Raw genomic sequence first — 18,392 nt, 5'->3', positions numbered from 1 at the left:
ACCTCTGATCTGGTCGCCCGAGTCTCGTCAAGAACTATGTGATGCTCAAAGTCTACAAAAACATCATCTAACTACCGATGGGTCATGGCGATAGAAGTGGAGACAGAAGAGTGGCGAGGTATCGTATGCTGGTAACCGAACTGCCACATGACGCACTCCGGAAGATAACTAACAATGATGGTCGAACTGAAAGCCAACCATCTAGAATATAGTGTGATATTATCAAACGGAAGCGTCTTATAGTGATTAGCATAACAATTGTATTGGACGTCCTTGACACCCATGCGGTCAAAATAGGACCTGTAAGGATCTGACACCGGGTTCCCTCTGAGGGGGATGAAGGCTCTACCACGCGACATGGCCTTAGTGTAATCCGACGCCTCTCCCCAACCAATAATATCGGGGAAGTGTTGTAATATCCAAACCTGAAAAAAACACGGGGATCAAACATATTATCACAAATATATAATAAACATTGAGAAAAAGTATAATGATATAAGATTGTTACCACTAAGAGGGAACAACTGTCAGCCACACTCCTTGCCTTCCACAGGCATCCCTCTCCGAGTCTATGGTAGTTGTACGCCAGTGTAGCCTCTCCCCAATTGTACTCATGGACACGTGTCGTATCCAATAAGTACCTTAGGTAAACGACGTTTGTGTACGAATAGCTCATGTCCACAAACAGCTGGGTGCTTCAAAAAATAGGAAGTAACATCCTAGCACCTGCTGTCTAAGTATATTGACCCCTGCCTCGTCACCATCAGCATCCTGTTCCGCAAGGAGCTCGACCTCGTATTTTCGCGTCAAGAAATGAAACCTCACGTGCGGCCCGCAGGTCCTCTCCACCTCCTCAAGCGCGTCCTCAGGATCAACCCCGAGCTCCTTAATTAGCATCTCCATTACTTCCTCCTTCAACAGCCTACCGTGACCAAGTAGGGTACCCCTGATAGGTATATACAGGAGGCATGCGATGTTGTCAAGAGTGATGGTAACCTCACCATGAGGAAGATGAAATGACAAAGTCTCTAGAAGCCACCTCTCTGTAAATTCCATCAACATCCCATTAGTATCATGTGGAATCCGACCTGACAGAGGTCCTTCAGTCCAGAAGTTGAGAGGACATCTTAGAACCACGGCTTAGTAGGCTGCACGAGAGCGACAATCAGCCTACCGTGGTTGTAGAACTTCAGAAGATCCCTATCCTGAAATTTTTCAAAAAAATTGTTAATAATAAGCAAAGTTAGAAATAATTAATCATAAATAATCAATAAGCAAAGTCTATGAAATTTTACCTCCACGTCCCAGATACATCTGGCTGAATGATCTGCATACTCTATCAACTGAGAAAAATCTATAGGATCCCCAAGGTAGAAGACAGTCCCCTCAGCCGCATCAGCCTCCTCGTGCAGCTCAAGAGGTGGCACTGGAGAACCAACATCTTCTGTCACTTGCATAGGAGTAGAAGAACTGGCCCGACGATATCTGCGGTCGGAGGGCGTCTTTGAGGAACTCTCATCATCATCCTGAGGCCTCCGGGATGAAGTAGTAGATGGGGAAGGCCCCTCAATTGGAACAGATGGAGAAGGCCCTATGTGAACGGGTATAGCAGGTACATCTGCTGGAACGGCAGTTCCTTCACTCACCTGTGACACTACCTACATCCGTTCACGCTGCACGGAGGCATGTTGTGCAATCCTCCCACGTATAAGCCTGTCTGGATGGTCGACCATAATGTCTATATTGCATTACAAATAAAATTGAGTTAGATACAATTCAACTATAACAACAAAAGAAAAAACAATTCCCTATGTGCACCTGCAGAACTCTTCCGTAGATGCATCTACGGAAGTACCTTACATTTCAAAAAATTGGGTTTCTTCCGTAGGCCCATCTACGAAACGACCTAACATTTCATTTGTTCCGTAGATGCATCTACGAAACGTTCTGAAACCTCTAAAACACAAAAATGGCGTCTGGTAACTGTTGCAGGGGGTTAAAAACCCCATTTTTGTGGCTTGATCGTACGTTTTACACATCAAAAAAATACCTATATTGTCTCTAAACTATGTTTCTAAAAGTAACTAATGATTTCTACACCGAAAAATCTATTTAAACTCTATTACGGGAAATACTCTAAAATAACTTGAAGACTCGAAAACTTACCTAATAAATTAAAATTTGAAGTTATTAGATTGTGTTTATCGTTGATGTTGACGTTAACGGTCGAACTCAAGTGATAAAAAACAACTTTGGTGGAAGTTTGATTTTTAAGGTTGAGAGAGTTTGAGAGTTTTGAAATGAGAAATGTGAATGATGGAGGAGGAGAAGATTTTGGCGGGAATATAACATAAAATGCTTCTGTAGATGTTTTAAATTAAAAGCCCATTAGAGTTTCTTTGTAGGTTTTAACCATATTTGGGTGTGACCGTCATGATTATCTTTGATCATAATAAAATTCTAGTATTTCTCTTTTGGTGAATTCTAAAACATTATCTGAAAATTTTGTCGCTTGTAAACTTGTGACTTCATTATAGACTTAGAGCTTGATAATCCTTCGTGATTCTGATTCCATCAGGTGGCATCAGAGCAGGTTTTCTCCTATTTCTTTTTGTAGCTTAATCAGCCATGGGAGACCAATCATTAACTAGAGCAAGGCTTGAGGGAATTACTGTGGCTTTTACCACGAGCCTAACTATTAATTCTCTATTTTATGGCTGAAATTATGTTTGATAAAACTAACTTAAGGGAAAATGTTGAACAAGATGTTCTATCAACTTCAACTAATGCGACATGTCAAGAAAGATGTCCTTTGCAAGAGCATCCAACATTGTGTCCGTTAAAGTACAATTGGATCTCTTGAAGTCTGTTTTATTTACAGGTGCAGAATATTTTGGAATATAATGCAATCCTATGTGGCACTTGATTTAGAGACATGAGATTGTCTCTGTTTTCAAGATATTTGATTAGTTTCTAATTATGGAGAATATTTAGGAAACTAATGATTGAAGCCATATCTTCATGGAGAAGATTTTGGAGTATTTCCTAGAATGCCCTGGTGCGGTTTGAAGCCAATATCCAGTCCAGAAGATTGTTTTAAATAGCAAGCAACAAACCTAGTATTTTCATGGAACTTATATTATAGTCTGTGTTAGGGTTTGTGCAGTCTTGTGTATTGTGAGCCTCTCTAATATTATATTGATAGAAGATTCGAGTGTTTTCATTGAGTTGTACGTTCTCTGTTCATTCATAAGCTTTTAAGCATTGAGTGATTGTGTCTTGAAAGTGTGTCTTCTAAAGTTTTGTAGGTAGATCACATGTTCATCTCGATATGCATGAAGATGAAGTTAGTCTAACCCTCGACTAGGTCTTTAAAGCCGTTCAGCTTGATAAAAACTTTATACCATTCGTGATGACATGGTACGAGCTCACGAATGAAGTAAAGACCACGTTGATCAAATGACTTTTGGAGAACATAATTTTTCACTATTCATCCTCAAGATATGCCTGACATTTACATCCACATTAGCCTACCATCATTTAAATTTTGACCCCAGGGCTCGATATGTCTCCCAATGAAGAAGAAGACATTTCCCAAAGAAAATCACGACAATTGCTCGCACGTGGAGGGCCAACTGGATACCAGTTCCACTTCTGAAGTAAAGTGTGAAGAATGGCTCTCTAACGTTGTACTAGTTAAGGAGTCTTTTGGGAAGTGGAGAATGTTTGCAGACTATACTGACCTTAATAGAGCATTCCCGAAAGACTGTTATCCATTTCCTATTTCGACAAACTGGTAGACAAAGCTGTCCGATACAAGTTGCTATAATTATTGGATGCCTATTTTGGGTACAACCAAATATCTAGTTTGGACATGATTGGAAGAAGACAAACTTCATGACTGAAGAAGCCAATTACCACTACAATGTCATGCCTTTCTCATTAAAAAACACATGCGTGACATACGAAAGAATGATGAACAAGGTATTTCGAGACGAGATAGGTGAAACATTTGAGATATACATGGACAAGATGATCGTGAAATCTTGTCAATAAGAATCCCATTATCAACGTCTTTGGCGAGTGTTCAACAGAGACCGACAGTACAACATTAGGCTTAATCTAGAGAAATGCACATTCAGAGTGAGAGTCGGCAATTTCTTAGGATTCTACCTTACATAGAAAGGAATTGAAGCCAACTCTAACGAGTATGAAGCAGTTTTTCAAGTGAATGCCCTAACCAAGAAGAAGGAAGTTTAGAAACAAAATGGTAGGCTAATCACTTGAAACATGTCCATTTTGGAATCTGCCTAGCATACATTTCCTTTCTAAAAATTATTGAAGAAAGAAATGAAGTTTGAATGAACACCAGAATATGAAATGGCATATGAACCCTTGAAGAAGGCATTGGCCACATCATTAGTGCTTAACCGACCATTCCCTGATGAGCTCTTCTACCTATACTTGGCAGTCTAGGAGGAAGTTATAAGTGTTGTTCTGATCAGGGAGCTAGATTTCAACTAGATCCCAATATACTTTATATCAAAGGCCATAGCCGGACCAAAAACGTGCTAACAAAGGATATAGAAAGTGACTTTAGCATTAATGACCGTGTCGAGAAAGCTCCAAAGGTATTTCTTCACACATTCCATAAGAGTTTGGACATACATACGCTTGAAACAAGTACTCCACTGACCATGCTTGGTCGGACGATTAGCGGAGTGGTCCATCAAATTGTCAGAATTCAATGTCTTTTTTGAAACAAGGAAAGTGATGAAAGTTCAGCTCTTTGTTGATTTCTTATTAGAAATAACTCCTAGTATGCAAAAGCCATCTCATACTTGGATAATATTCACTGATGGTTGTCTAACAGCTGAGGAAGTAGTACAAGTATAATTCTAGAAAATGGAGTTAGCCTCGTAGTTGAAGTTTCCTTGCGATTCAAATTTTTTGCTACTAACAATCAAGCCGAGTACGAAGTAGTGATTGTCAGGGTGACTTTTGTCTAAGAAATCGGGCGGAAAATATCAAATTGCAGACAGACTCCCAATTGGTCGTCTTTCAAATTAAAGGAGAAGTACAAGCTAAAGATCTTTTACTATAACAATACTTGAAGCTATACATGATGAAGTTGGTGAGGTTCAAGATGTCCATATCCGCACATGTCCTCCGAGAAGATAACACCCGGGCAAACGTACTTTCGAGATTAGAAAGTACAAGAAGTCCTAGAACTAACCACCGTTTCTTCCAAATTGCGGAAAATATTAAAATATTGTATTCAGACCTAAAACAAACTCAGGTGCCTTCAAAGACTCATATTCAGAAAGGTATAATAATAGTCATTCTGATATCAGATGTCAAAGTAGTATATTGAACTCATGAGTCTATTCCCTTTTTGAAAAGATATAATAATAATTATTTTGATATCAGACGTCAAACCTATAAGACTCTTGCCGAATCTTTTCGACATGCGATTTCTTCTTCGTTACGTGGAGCCGACCTTCCTATATCAAATCGTTATGACGCCAAAGAGAGTGAGTTAGGTCCATTTGTTAGTACCGACACAAGACACTTGAAGATTAAAACTTACCCACTATGAAATTGCAAGACTAAAGAAAGTACTATAATTATCATCATTCATTGTAATAAACCTATTCCATAAATCTTTAATTATGTCACAATCTCTCAGAACGTTTATAATGGTCTAATGGGCTCGCATACAGTTGCATCACAATCAATGCCATGATGCTTTCTTCAAGCATTAGTAAGAAGATTTCCATGGACTAATTTTTGAAAAAAAGTTTGTATTCTAGGAAGACCTTTCCACTTTCATATGAGTTTGAAATTTGGAGAATGAATTAAATTAGAATTATCAACCACCAAAACATGATATGATCATTTTATAAAAAAGAATCCATCATTTAAAAATTTCCATATGGGAAAGTGCTCATTGCATAGAGTATGAAACTTAATTTTTTCAATTTCAGAACAAATATGAGTGGGGAAGACTTGTTTAATTGAATTTCAATTCCATTCCAAAGAAGCATACCTTCTAGTTGTATAGTTACGACTTACGAGAGTATGAAGGAACAAAATCAATCATATGTAATAGTTTATCAAATCTCAGAATCTTGTAGTCATAATGAAATAATCATTATAAATTACCCAAAGACATACAATTTTTTGAACTCAGTAAAACATCTTTAATGAGAGTTTTTATTTTTGGTTGTTTGAGCTATTTTGTATAGGATCAATTGTCACATTATATTTAAGTAACATCTAAGTAATTTAAAACAATTTTATTTCAATGGTGATTTAAATAAATAATTTATATGTGGTCTAATCAATTTATATTTAACCCCACCATTTATTAAGATCAATAATGCTATACATCATGAGAGATACGATCACGCGAATCTCGCCAAGCTTTTACTTAATGTTATTCATGCCTCTTAATGTTTATTAGTTACTACCTCCTCTATTCCTTTTTAATTGTCACATTTTGACTTTTTACACATACTAAAAAAAACTAATAATTGTTGTTACTTTTTAAGTTATAATTTTTCTTTTGTCTATAATACCCTTAATTTTTAATAATTTCAAAATACATTTTTTCTCATAATAATTAATTATGAACAATTTTGACAAAATTATAATGATTACTACATTAAAATTTGAAAGTGACAGATAAATTAAAACAAATTCTTTTCATAAAAATGACATTTATAAAGAAACAGAGAGAGTATTTGCTATGGACACTACAACTATTTTATCTACATAGGCATTAGCCACTTTCACATTAATTTAATCTTTTTACAAGAGCATGTCCTCATTGCAAGTTTGCAACATCAATATCACAGTCCATTACTTTTATAATCACCTTGAATATGTGACTGAAATATAAGATATAGATAGTAAATATTAATATTATTTATTGACAAAAAAATTAACACATGGACATATTTATCTTGATTATATCATAGAGAGAAAAACAGTAATCAATCACGTGTACATATAGCACTTTCGCGCAAATTTCTTTTCGTTATAATTAGCATTTTTCTATTAAGATTAATATTATTTAATATTAAACAACAATGTTTTTAGATTGTTTCATGATATAACTTATACAAATATTTAAACAACGAAAAAATCATGTGTATCGACTCCAATGATAATAATGTTAAATTCTGAAACTTATATATATTAGTGTGTATTAAGCAACATCCATCAGAAATGCTAAGTGTTTGTTTTAACCATCAAATCTCAATCCAATTTCATTATGTACGTCAAATTAACAATCCTTAAGCTGCGAAATCCTAGACAACTATCCTCTTTTAGAATGTGTTTGGAAGAGGTGAAATAGATGAGAGAGAAGTTGTAAAGAAAGAAGTTAAGAAGACAAATAATATTTATCTTGCTTGGTTTGAATAGAAATAGAGAAGAGAGAGATAAAAAGCATGGGCCCCATTAATTTTCAACTTCTCCTCATCTCAGGCTCTCAGCGAAGAAAGTGGAGAGATTGGCCTATTTTTTACTACTTTCCAACTTTATCCTTGTATTGTATCTACTTAACTTTTGTTATTTTTAAACTTAATTGTTTTTTTAAAATAATAATTTAATAAATTTTAAATAAAAATAAAACTAAAATTAAATAGAAAAAATTAATGTAAAATAAATTTAATAAATATGGTACTGTTAAGTATTTGTGAAATAGTAAAATATCAGTTATTATGATTCTTTATTTGAATATAAAAGGACAAAATTTAGGTTATGTACAATATGGGTGTTGAAAAACAAATTCAATAGTTGAATCCTTGCAATGAGGGTGTTGAATAAGGTGTTTAAAGTGAGGTGTATTAATTGGTGTTGAAAGTTTTCAACATGTTGAATATGGAAAGAGTGGGGTCCACAAAATACTTTGTAAAATTTTATTGGTTGTTTTGAATGTTTAAATTTTTTAATGTGTTGTGAATGGTGGTGGAATAGGATGTTGAATTTTACTAAACAAAATCATTGTAGTGAGTATAAATTGAATGTGTGTTGAATTATTAGGTGGAAGAAAGAGAAGACGATGTGTAGTATAAAAAATGAGAAAAAGGAGTGTTGAATAGTAAAACCATTGTACATAGCATTAGGTACAATTCTTTAGGTGTGGTTCTTACTATTTTCTAATGAAAATATGACAAGTGTATAATTTCCTTTTACACGTATGCAAATTTCTCCTATTTTCACTCACTAAATGATATTTAAGTATATTTGTCATATTTTCATTGAAAAATAGTAAGAACCACACCTAAAGAATTGTACCTAAGTTTTGTCCTTAATAAAATATTTAATTAGAACAATTAATTCTTTTTAAATAGTTATTAATTTTTAATTAAATTAAAAATAAATATTTAAATTGAATAATCTCTATACATTTAAAAGAACTAGAAGTGGTTAGAAATTTTAATTTAAATAATACAAAATTTTGTATTAATTATTTTAAGTTAGGGGTATTTTTGTCCTTTTAAAAATAATTAAACTTCTCTCTTGTACTTCTATAATTATAACAAACAAATCATCAAATTCACTATATTTCTCACATATTTCTCTCTTCTTACACTCTCTCTTATCTATTTCTCTCTTCATAACTTCTTTTCCAACCAAACACACTCTTAGAGTACACATTGCTTCAAGAGATTAAATGACATTTTTTATAGATTATAAGGAGATCCCCAAATAATTTTTTTACAACATCACTCCACCTCATCACATATGGATAAAAGTATGAATGCACATTGCATGACATAATGACATAATTTGAAAGATTCATAACACAACTTTGAGCAAAGAGTAATGCAATTAGACAGAGAATGAGAAGCTCACTAACACACTCCACTCCTTTAATACACAGCTGCTTATTTTTAAGATTATGTGTTTTAATTAGTCAAAATTTAAAAAATGGTTAAATACATTAAAATGGATTGATTGCTAACACACTCTTTTAATAGAAAAAATTGAGCGTAAGTAAACAATTCAATATAATAGAGTAGCTCATTATATAGTAGCTTATTATATAAATGCTTTTGTATTATCTTTCTCTTTCTTTTTGTTATGCTGAGCTGTCAGTTTGTTACAACTGCATCAGCTAGTTTGCTAGTCCTACTTTGCAATATATAGCAAAGCCCTTTGTATCGTTCTAATCATCCAATACAATGAGATTTTCTTCTCTCACTTCAATTCTCTCTCTTATACCTAATTCCATCATGGTATCCAGAGCTTGATTTTTTTTCGATCCATGGAATCTCTTTTTCCTTCTTCTCAGGTGAAGCTCTCTCACCTTATTTCCGTTAAGCTTGATGACAAGAATTTCAAACAGTGGAAGCAGCAAATCGATGGCGTTGTTCGTGGTCATCGTCTCCAACGGTTTGTTACAGTTCCGGTGATTCCGCCACCGTCTCCCTCAGATTCTGCATCTCACAGTGCGTTTCTTGAGTGGGAACAACAGGATGCTCTCATCTGCACCTGGCTTCTCTCTACTATCTCTGATGCTCTTCTTCCTAAGCTTGTTGAGTGTAAGCACGCGTGGCAAGTTTGGACGGAAGTCCACCGTTACTTTGATACTCTTCTCTCCACCAAAGCACGTCAGCTCCGGTCGGAACTCCGTCGTCTTACGAAAGGAACACTCACGATTGAGGAGCTCATGACTCGCACACGTGAGATCAGTGAGTCGCTGGTCTCGATTGGTGATCCCGTTCCTCTTCGTAACCTAATCGAGATTGTTCTTGATTCGCTTCCTGAGGAATACGACTCAATCGTTGCCGCCGTTAACAGTAAAGATGACGTAGGTTCTCTGGACGAATTGGAGTCGTCTTTACTCGCTCATGAGTCGCGTTTGGAGAAACATCGCAAGGCTGCGATTACAGAGCCGGCGACGGCGACGGTGAATCTGGCTCAGGCGACACCTTCCCCTGCACTGGTCGCCTCCGATCAAGCTGTATCTGACTCGTTTCCTCAAGGAACAAGTCATGTCACCGCTAATGCTGAAAATCACACCTATGGAGCCCGTGGTGGTCGTTTTGGTCGTGGCGGTGGTCGTTTTGGTCGTGGTGGAGGTCGTTTTGGAAAATCCACATGTCAGATTTGTCACAAACATGGTCATGATGCTTCAGTGTGCTACTATCGCTATACAAATTCCAGTGGTGCTGGTTATCCACAGCAAAGAGCTCCATTCAATCCATTTCTTGTGGCTCCTCGAGGTGTCTATCCTGTTCAGTTTGCGTATGCCTCTCCTAGAGCTGCACCTCCCAGATCCTCTGCACCACAGGCCTTTTATGCAGGTACTGAAGCTAGTAGCACCAATCAATGGTGGTATCCTGACTCCGGAGCTTCTCACCATGTCACTCCTGAGGCCTCTAACGTGTCTGACTCTACTTCTGTGCCTGGATCTGACCAAGTCTTCATAGGAAATGGCCAAGGTTTGTCTATCAACTCTGTTGGTTCTATGTCCTTTCCCTTACCTCACAAACCTCACCTATCACTTACCCTTAGGAATCTCTTACATGTTCCTCACATCACCAAAAATCTTATGAGTGTGAGCAAATTTGCTCAAGATAATGCTGTGTTTTTTGAATTTCATCCTAAATTCTGTGTTGTCAAATCTCAGGCTACTTCTGAAGTCTTACTCAGTGGCCTTGTTGGAGATGATGGCCTCTATAAATTTCCCAATCCTGCTGCTCCTCAACTGTCCAAGTCTCTTCACACTTGTAGTACTAGCTTTAGTTCCCCTGCTATTAGCAGCTGTAATAATTCAAATTGTATGACAAATTCTGTGTCTCAATGTACTGAGCCTTTCAATAGTAATACTACCAATATTATGTCTCAATGTAATGAATCTTACAATAATAATATTACAAGTTCTTCTTTCAGTCCTTCTCTAAATTCTGCCACTACTAGCACTGTTTTATCCTCACCACACTCAAATAATTCCACTTCTATAGCAACAAATAAGTATGTTCTTTGGCATACTAGACTGGGACATCCTAATCATCATGCTCTCATTGAAGTTTTTAAACTATGTAAACAGTCTTTTCCTCTTAAACCACCTGCAGATTTGTGTCATGCATGCTGCATTGGTAAATCTCATAGATTACCATCCTCCTTGTCTGCCACTGTCTATTCTCATCCTTTTGAGCTTGTCGTGTGTGATCTTTGGGGTCCTGCCCCTATGCAATCATCAAGTGGCTATTCTTATTTCCTAACATGTGTTGATGCCTTTTCAAGGTTTGTTTGGGTTTTCCCTCTCAGACTTAAATCTGACACCATGGTTCAGTTTATTCAGTTTAAGAAAATGGTAGAACTTCAGTTCAACTGTCCCATAAAGTGTGTCCAAACTGATGGAGGTGGAGAGTTTAGGCCTCTCACCAAGTATCTCACTAATCTAGGGATTGTCCATAGGTTCACTTGTCCTCATACACATCACCAAAATGGCCTTGTTGAACGCAAGCATAGACACATTGTTGAGACTGGTCTCACTCTCCTTGCTCAATCCTCTCTTCCTTTAAAATTTTGGGATCATGCCTTTGTTACAACTGCGTATCTTATTAACAGACTTCCCAGCCCCACCCTTGACAATGTTTCACCTTATTTCAAATTGCTTAACAAACCTCCTGATTACTCCAATCTTAAAGTCTTTGGCTGTGCTTGTTATCCTTTCCTCCGTCCCTATAACACTCATAAATTAGCCTATAGGTCTCAACAATGCATATTTCTTGGATATTCCACCTCTCATAAAGGCTACAAAAGCCTTGCTTCAGATGGCCACATCTACATTTCTAAGGATGTTATTTTTCATGAAGCTAATTTTCCTTATTCCTCTCTATTCTCTCCTCCTTCCAAGTCTGCCTCTTCTTTTCTTTCTCCCAATGTTAGCTCTGTCCCTCCTGTATCTATTTCCTCTGCTAACAGTCAATCTCATCTCCCTTCATCCTCTTCCAATTCCTCTTTTACTCAGCCTGGCAGTACTAGTGTCATTCCTAGTTCTCCTTCCTCTGAGCAGTCTGATGCTCAGTCTGATAACTCCATTCAGCCCTCTGGTCAGCCTTTTTTCTCTTCCAATCAGCAACCTGTTTCATCTGTTCCCCAACCTCTCACTGCCATTCCTCCTGTCCCTTCTCCTTCTCACTCTCCAGCTCTAATTCTTTCTGACCTGGCTGAAGCCAACACCATATCTCCTTCTTCTTCTCATAATAGTTCACCTCCAGCTGACCCTAGCTCTAGTCCTAGTTCTGCCAACACTACTCTCCCTTTTATTCATCCTCAAAACATCCATCCTATGCAAACTAGAGCCAAAAGAGGCATTACTCTCCCTAGACTTCACCCTACCCTACTGTTAGCTCACATAGAACCATCCTCTGTTGATCAGGCCCTGGCTGCTCCTAATTGGTGTCAGGCTATGAAAGAAGAGTATCAGGCACTGCTGAGAAATCAGACCTGGACTTTGGTGAAAGCTCCTGTTGGCAGGAAACCAATTGGCTGCAAGTGGGTTTTCAGAACCAAGGAAAATCCTGATGGTTCCATAAACAGGTACAAGGCCAGATTGGTGGCCAAAGGTTTTCATCAAAAGGCTGGCAGTGACTTTCAAGAAACCTTTTCCCCTGTTATCAAGCCTGTAACTGTCAGAATTGTTCTCACTATTGCAGTTACAAACAAATGGACCATTCAGCAAATTGATGTTAACAATGCTTTCCTCAATGGCATTCTTGAAGAGGAAGTATTTATGCAACAGCCTCCTGGTTTTGAAGCAGCTGACAGGACTCTAGTGTGTAAATTGAACAAGGCAATTTATGGTTTAAAACAGGCTCCTAGGGCCTGGTTTGACAAACTCAAGAGTGCTTTAGTTCAACTTGGTTTTCAAGCTAGCAGATGTGATCCTAGTCTCTTTTTGCTACATCAAGGCAAGCTTCAGATTATGATTCTGGTTTATGTTGATGACATAATCATCACAGGCAGTTCTGCTTCCTTTATTGCTTCCTTAATCAAGCATCTCAATGACAAATTCTCTCTCAAACAGCTGGGACAACTTGATTATTTCTTGGGCATTCAAGTTACTCATCTCTCCAATGGATCTCTGCTTCTCTCTCAAACCAAGTACATTACAGACTTGCTTTCCAAACTCAATATGCTGAATGCTAATAGTATGCCAACTCCCATGGTCTCCAGCAGTAAGTTATCTAAAGTTGGGTCAGCTGCTGTGGATGATCCAACCCAATTTAGGTCTGTTGTTGGTGCCTTGCAATATGCTACTTTGACTAGGCCTGAGATATCTTTTTCTGTCAACAAAGTTTGTCAATTTCTGTCTAATCCTTTAGAGGATCATTGGAAGGCTGTCAAGAGAATTTTAAGATATTTGAGTGGTACTTTACACCATGGTCTTCTCCTTCAACCTGCCTCTGTCCAGCAGCCCATGTCCTTGTTAGGATTCTGTGATGCAGATTGGGCATCAGATCCGGATGACAGGAGGTCCACTTCAGGGGCCTGTATCTACCTTGGTCCCAATGCTGTTTCATGGTGGTCCAAGAAGCAACAACTTGTTGCCAGATCCAGTGCTGACGCAGAATATCGTAGTATGGCCCTGTTAGCTGCAGAACTTCTTTGGATTCAGTCTTTGCTCAAGGAACTCCACTGTTCCTCTCAAATGCCCAGGATCTTGTGTGATAATTTGAGCACTGTCACCCTTGCTCATAATCCTGTTCTCCACAACAGAACTAAGCATATGGAATTGGATGTTTTCTTTCTAAGGGAAAAGGTGCTCAGCAAGAATCTGTCAGTAGCTCATGTTCCAGCCCATGATCAGTGGGCGGATATTCTCACTAAGCCATTGTCTGCTGCCAAATTTGTGCCGCTTCGTTCTAAACTGCGTGTGTTGGACAAGGCTGGTTTGACAAACCCACCAGCAGTTTCTAAGGGGGACTAATAGAGTAGCTCATTATATAGTAGCTTATTATATAAATGCTTTTGTATTATCTTTCTCTTTCTTTTTGTTATGCTGAGCTGTCAGTTTGTTACAACTGCATCAGCTAGTTTGCTAGTCCTACTTTGCAATATATAGCAAAGCCCTTTGTATCGTTCTAATCATCCAATACAATGAGATTTTCTTCTCTCACTTCAATTCTCTCTCTTATACCTAATTCCATCACAATAGAATGACTACAACTAGGAGTGTTAAAAAACCCGCGAAGTATCGAACTGGCAAACTGAATTGTACCGAATAAAAAATAACCGAATTTATTATAACAGTTCATAAACCGAACTGTGAATTTAACAATAATTACTGAACTGAAACTGAACCGTAAATAATCAAACCGAAACGTTTAAAACCAAAACATATAGAATATGGAGATTTTTCTACCACTTTTTTTTTTTTAACAATGTTTATGGTGGTTTGATAAGAGTAGTTTTCCCCGTTCAATGATATTACTGTAATCATTGGGATAATCCCCACCAACAACGAAAATGGCCGACAAATAGTGTACAATTATTTGACAATAGTTCTTATTAGAACGTTTTTAAACAATAATATCCGCATTGTGCTGCATTTAAAATGGAACGAAATAAATATCAGTTAAAAGAAAATGTTTAAAATGAGTAGTGGGATAAGGATTGGCGCACAATTTTATAGTTGCATAAGGCTGGATTTTATAAGTGGAAATAGAGAAAAGAAAAAACATTTTTCGGGCAAAATAGGTTGAATGCAAAATTATCTATTTTCCTACTTTTTACTGAATGCAGTTTTGAGGGAAAAATATATATATTGAACGGATTTTAAACAGGCACCAAACATTGTAGCAAACCATCTTTTCAGTTTGAAACCAACCAACGTTTAACGTCACAAATAACAAACCAAGCATGCTCACGTTAATGGAAACTAAACACTTATTTCCATACATTACAATTGAAAAACAAGACCCAAAAAAGCCAAACATTAAAACCTCCTAAAGCATGAACAACTTGCTTTGTTGAGTAAAAGTGATGAGCTAAATCCAAGTTTTGAGGAAAAAAGATCAAACTCCAAAAGATTATCCTCCAACTGATGTCCACCTATAACAAACGAAGGTTCCAATCCACCCAACTTTTCCAAACCAACTTCCACAAATCCAAGACACAACACATTTTCATTCACCTTCACCATTGAATTAGCACCATTGATTCTCCATTGAACACCTCCCTTCAAGACCAAATCAATTGTAGGCACATTAGGCCCAGTAATACTCTTCCCAATTGTTCTTGAATCAAAGCATGCTCCAAATGGTGCAATACTTTTCACTCTCTTTATCTTTCTTACTTCAGCTTTCTTCACAAAAGCATTCACAAGTGGCTGGTATATTAAAGTGTGTAGTTTTGTATGAGGAACCACTGTGCTAAGTTTTGTACCACCACCTCCAAATCTATTAATAGAAAGCAACGTGGTATTATAATTGACAACGTTGTTGTCGACCTTAATTGAGTTCACTTTAATAAAGTACTCAGTTGAAGGAGAGTTATCAAATATAGGACCAGTGCTGTGACGGTTAGCAATAAGTGGGGTGTAGGTAAGGAATTTGGAAAAATCATCTTGATTAGAGCCCAAGTGATAAGGACCTCCACCAATAAAGACACTTCCAAGCCCAAGCCCGTCAGTTTTAGACGATGAAGGTAAACAAAGTGTAAATTTACGTTCGAGTTTAAATCTAGTTGCGAGCTGTGTTGGTAAAGAAATAAGAGTTCTTGCGAGCCCTAATATACCTTTTTTACCCTTGGCTAGGCCTTGAAGAAAACCCTGAACACCAAATTTATCAGGGTAAACACATGAAGAAATGAAACGTGGTGCATTCACGTTTGCTCTGTCGTCAGCGGTGGTACGTAGGGAAGATAATATATCCTCTCCTATGTCACCGCTGACGTAGAGCTGGGCTATCGGGTTGAAGACGCTGAGGGCACAAGTGTTGTTGGTGCATCCGGTTTTGAAAGGATGGTTAGTACATGTAATACATTCCGTGCCTTTTGATAGTTTGCATTTTTTTGAACCACATTGGATTGGGTGGTAAGTTGAGGAGTTGTAGGAGTTGTCACATTCGAACCATATGAAACGTTCACTAATGTCGATGACTAGGTCTAAGGATGTTGCTGGGGTACCCATTTTGATAGTGGTTGAGTATTGAAGGGTTGTTGGGTCTTTTGCAATGGGGAGGATGAATGAGTTGGGTTTTGGTGTTAATGCAAGTGATGAAGATGAGAGGGAAAGAAGAGATAGTGAGAGGAGGAAAAAGTGGATGGTAGAAGAAGTTGCCATTATGAAAATATTGATAAAATTTGAGTTGTGGATTGTGGTTTTATATAGAAGAAAAATGGTCATAATGTGAAATGTGACTAAATGGTGTATATTAAAATACTGTGTAGCTATTGGATAATGGAGAATGGAGAATCATGAATGAATAGAAAAAGGGCAAGTGGGAGGAAACACCACTAGAAAGACATAATGCAGAAGAGCACGTGAAGAGATGTGGAAAGAGAGCTACTTGTACTTCACAATCAACTTCTTGGTCCTTGTGCTTTCGATAATACATATAATAATGAAAATCTTGCTCCATGATACTAATACATTACATATGTTAAAATACCAAGTACGAGTATATAGTATTTATTTAACTTAAAGTAATCTTCACGCGCTTTACCTCGTTGGCCACATGTTCGAATATGATATTTATAGATACTCCGATGTTTAATATAACTAAACAATTTTCTGTGATCATATGGTATAGTATTAAATTACTCGGAAATCGAATCTCATCAAGTGATCAAACAATTTGCTGAGTATAGTTTATTCAATTAATCTTCATGCTCCTTCCCTCGCATATGAGAGGAGCTGGAGAAAGAAATTAATAACTTATAATTTCTTTTCACACGTGAATCAAATTATTAAACCACGATTTGAATAGAATAGTGATGGTTCTGAATAGAATATTAACAAAAGTTGATCAAAGTTGATCAATGTAATCGATATATATAGTGTCCTAATTAGAGATGTTTAAATGGACTACCAGGCCCTGGCGGACCTTGAATTTTTTAGGGCTAGGTCAAAAAGGTTTGATTTAATATGAGCTCGAGAGTTACAATCCGAATCTGACCCTAGATGGGTTTCAGGTTACTCGACTCTAAATCCGGGTTTTTTTAGTTAAAAAAATTAAAATAAAACTCGATAATATTTATTATAACTAAAATTAAAAATTATAGTATTTTAAACATAATACATTTTTAAGTAATATATTATCTCTTATAAATATTATAATGTGTTTTAAAATACAATATATGTCCGAATTGTATAAATTAATATTTGTATATTTAAAATAACGGAAAAACTAATATAATACAATCTAAAAATGTTGATTATATTAATGTATTATATTTAAAAGTAAAAGACCGAATAGAATAGAGATAAAATTTAGTAAGGAGAGAAAAATCAATATGATATTTTGGAAGAAATAATATATATATATATATATATATATATATATATATATATATATATATATATATATATATATATATATATATATATATATTAAATTTTATAATTATGCGGGTTTAATTTGCTACCTACGGTCCATATGGGCTAGGCCTAATGGATAGCGGACTTTTTATGACAGGACTAAAAAGATCCAGAAAAATATGAACTCTCATTTTAAAGTTCAAGCCCTATAATTTTTTGGACCTGGCGGACCGGTCCTTTATGGGCTAACACATTTTGACACTTTAGTCCTAATGCTTAATTGTTGTTGTATTGTTTTTAAGTTAAAAGTTCATTAGCAATCTACTAAAAATATACTTAAAATTAATTAATTATATTAGTTCTTGGATTGAGATAATTTATTTGGACTAAATAAGGAATGACTCATAATAAAATACATTTTTGGTAAAGTTCAATTGTAGATAGAAAGTGGGCTAGCCACCAAAAGTGGATTTTGTCAGACAACCAGCATTTATTATGAAGTATTTGGAACGGTGAATATTTTTTTTTCCTTTTATCCCTTAACTTTATGTCGGAATACAATTCGATTTTTTAACTTTAAAAGTGTCACATTTGTCATTTAATCTAATTTTTAAAATAGGTTCACGTTTGTCTTTTCCATTTGTTTCGTTAGTCAAAATCAAAATGAAAGACTACTTGGCGTTGATGTGGCATGAGTCTGGATTCCGTCCATTGTGTTATGTGGAAATCAATAATTTCATTGGTCTAGATTAATTTAACTTATATTTTGTATTTTGTAATTTAAAAAGAATATGACTAATATTTTGTGAAGTACTTTATATTTTTCTATCTTTCTTCATTTTTCTTCTATATCACCACCACATGTTCATCTTCCTTCTTTTTC

The 18,392-nt window shown here is 36.3% G+C and overlaps 2 protein-coding genes across 2 annotated transcripts; both read right to left on the bottom strand.

The window, feature by feature from the left end:
• Positions 1–71: 71 nt before the first annotated feature.
• On the bottom strand, positions 72–1,894 carry LOC131633040 (uncharacterized). Its single transcript, XM_058903750.1, has 5 exons — positions 1,856–1,894; positions 1,296–1,658; positions 1,175–1,205; positions 727–1,043; positions 72–425 (listed from the first exon to the last, which is right to left on the bottom strand). Exons 1-5 carry the CDS (start codon positions 1,892–1,894, stop codon positions 72–74), a joined length of 1,104 nt encoding a protein of 367 aa, XP_058759733.1.
• Positions 1,895–14,785: 12,891 nt separating this feature from the next.
• Positions 14,786–16,350, bottom strand: LOC131633024 (probable aspartic proteinase GIP2). The gene has a single exon (XM_058903731.1). It carries the CDS (start codon positions 16,310–16,312, stop codon positions 14,966–14,968), a length of 1,347 nt encoding a protein of 448 aa, XP_058759714.1. The 5' UTR covers positions 16,313–16,350; the 3' UTR covers positions 14,786–14,965.
• Positions 16,351–18,392: the final 2,042 nt, after the last annotated feature.

The sequence above is a fragment of the Vicia villosa genome, unplaced genomic scaffold (genome assembly GCF_029867415.1).
Source record: "Vicia villosa cultivar HV-30 ecotype Madison, WI unplaced genomic scaffold, Vvil1.0 ctg.001063F_1_1, whole genome shotgun sequence".
Taxonomy (NCBI): domain Eukaryota; kingdom Viridiplantae; phylum Streptophyta; class Magnoliopsida; order Fabales; family Fabaceae; genus Vicia; species Vicia villosa.
This window is presented reverse-complemented; position numbering and strand designations above follow the sequence as displayed.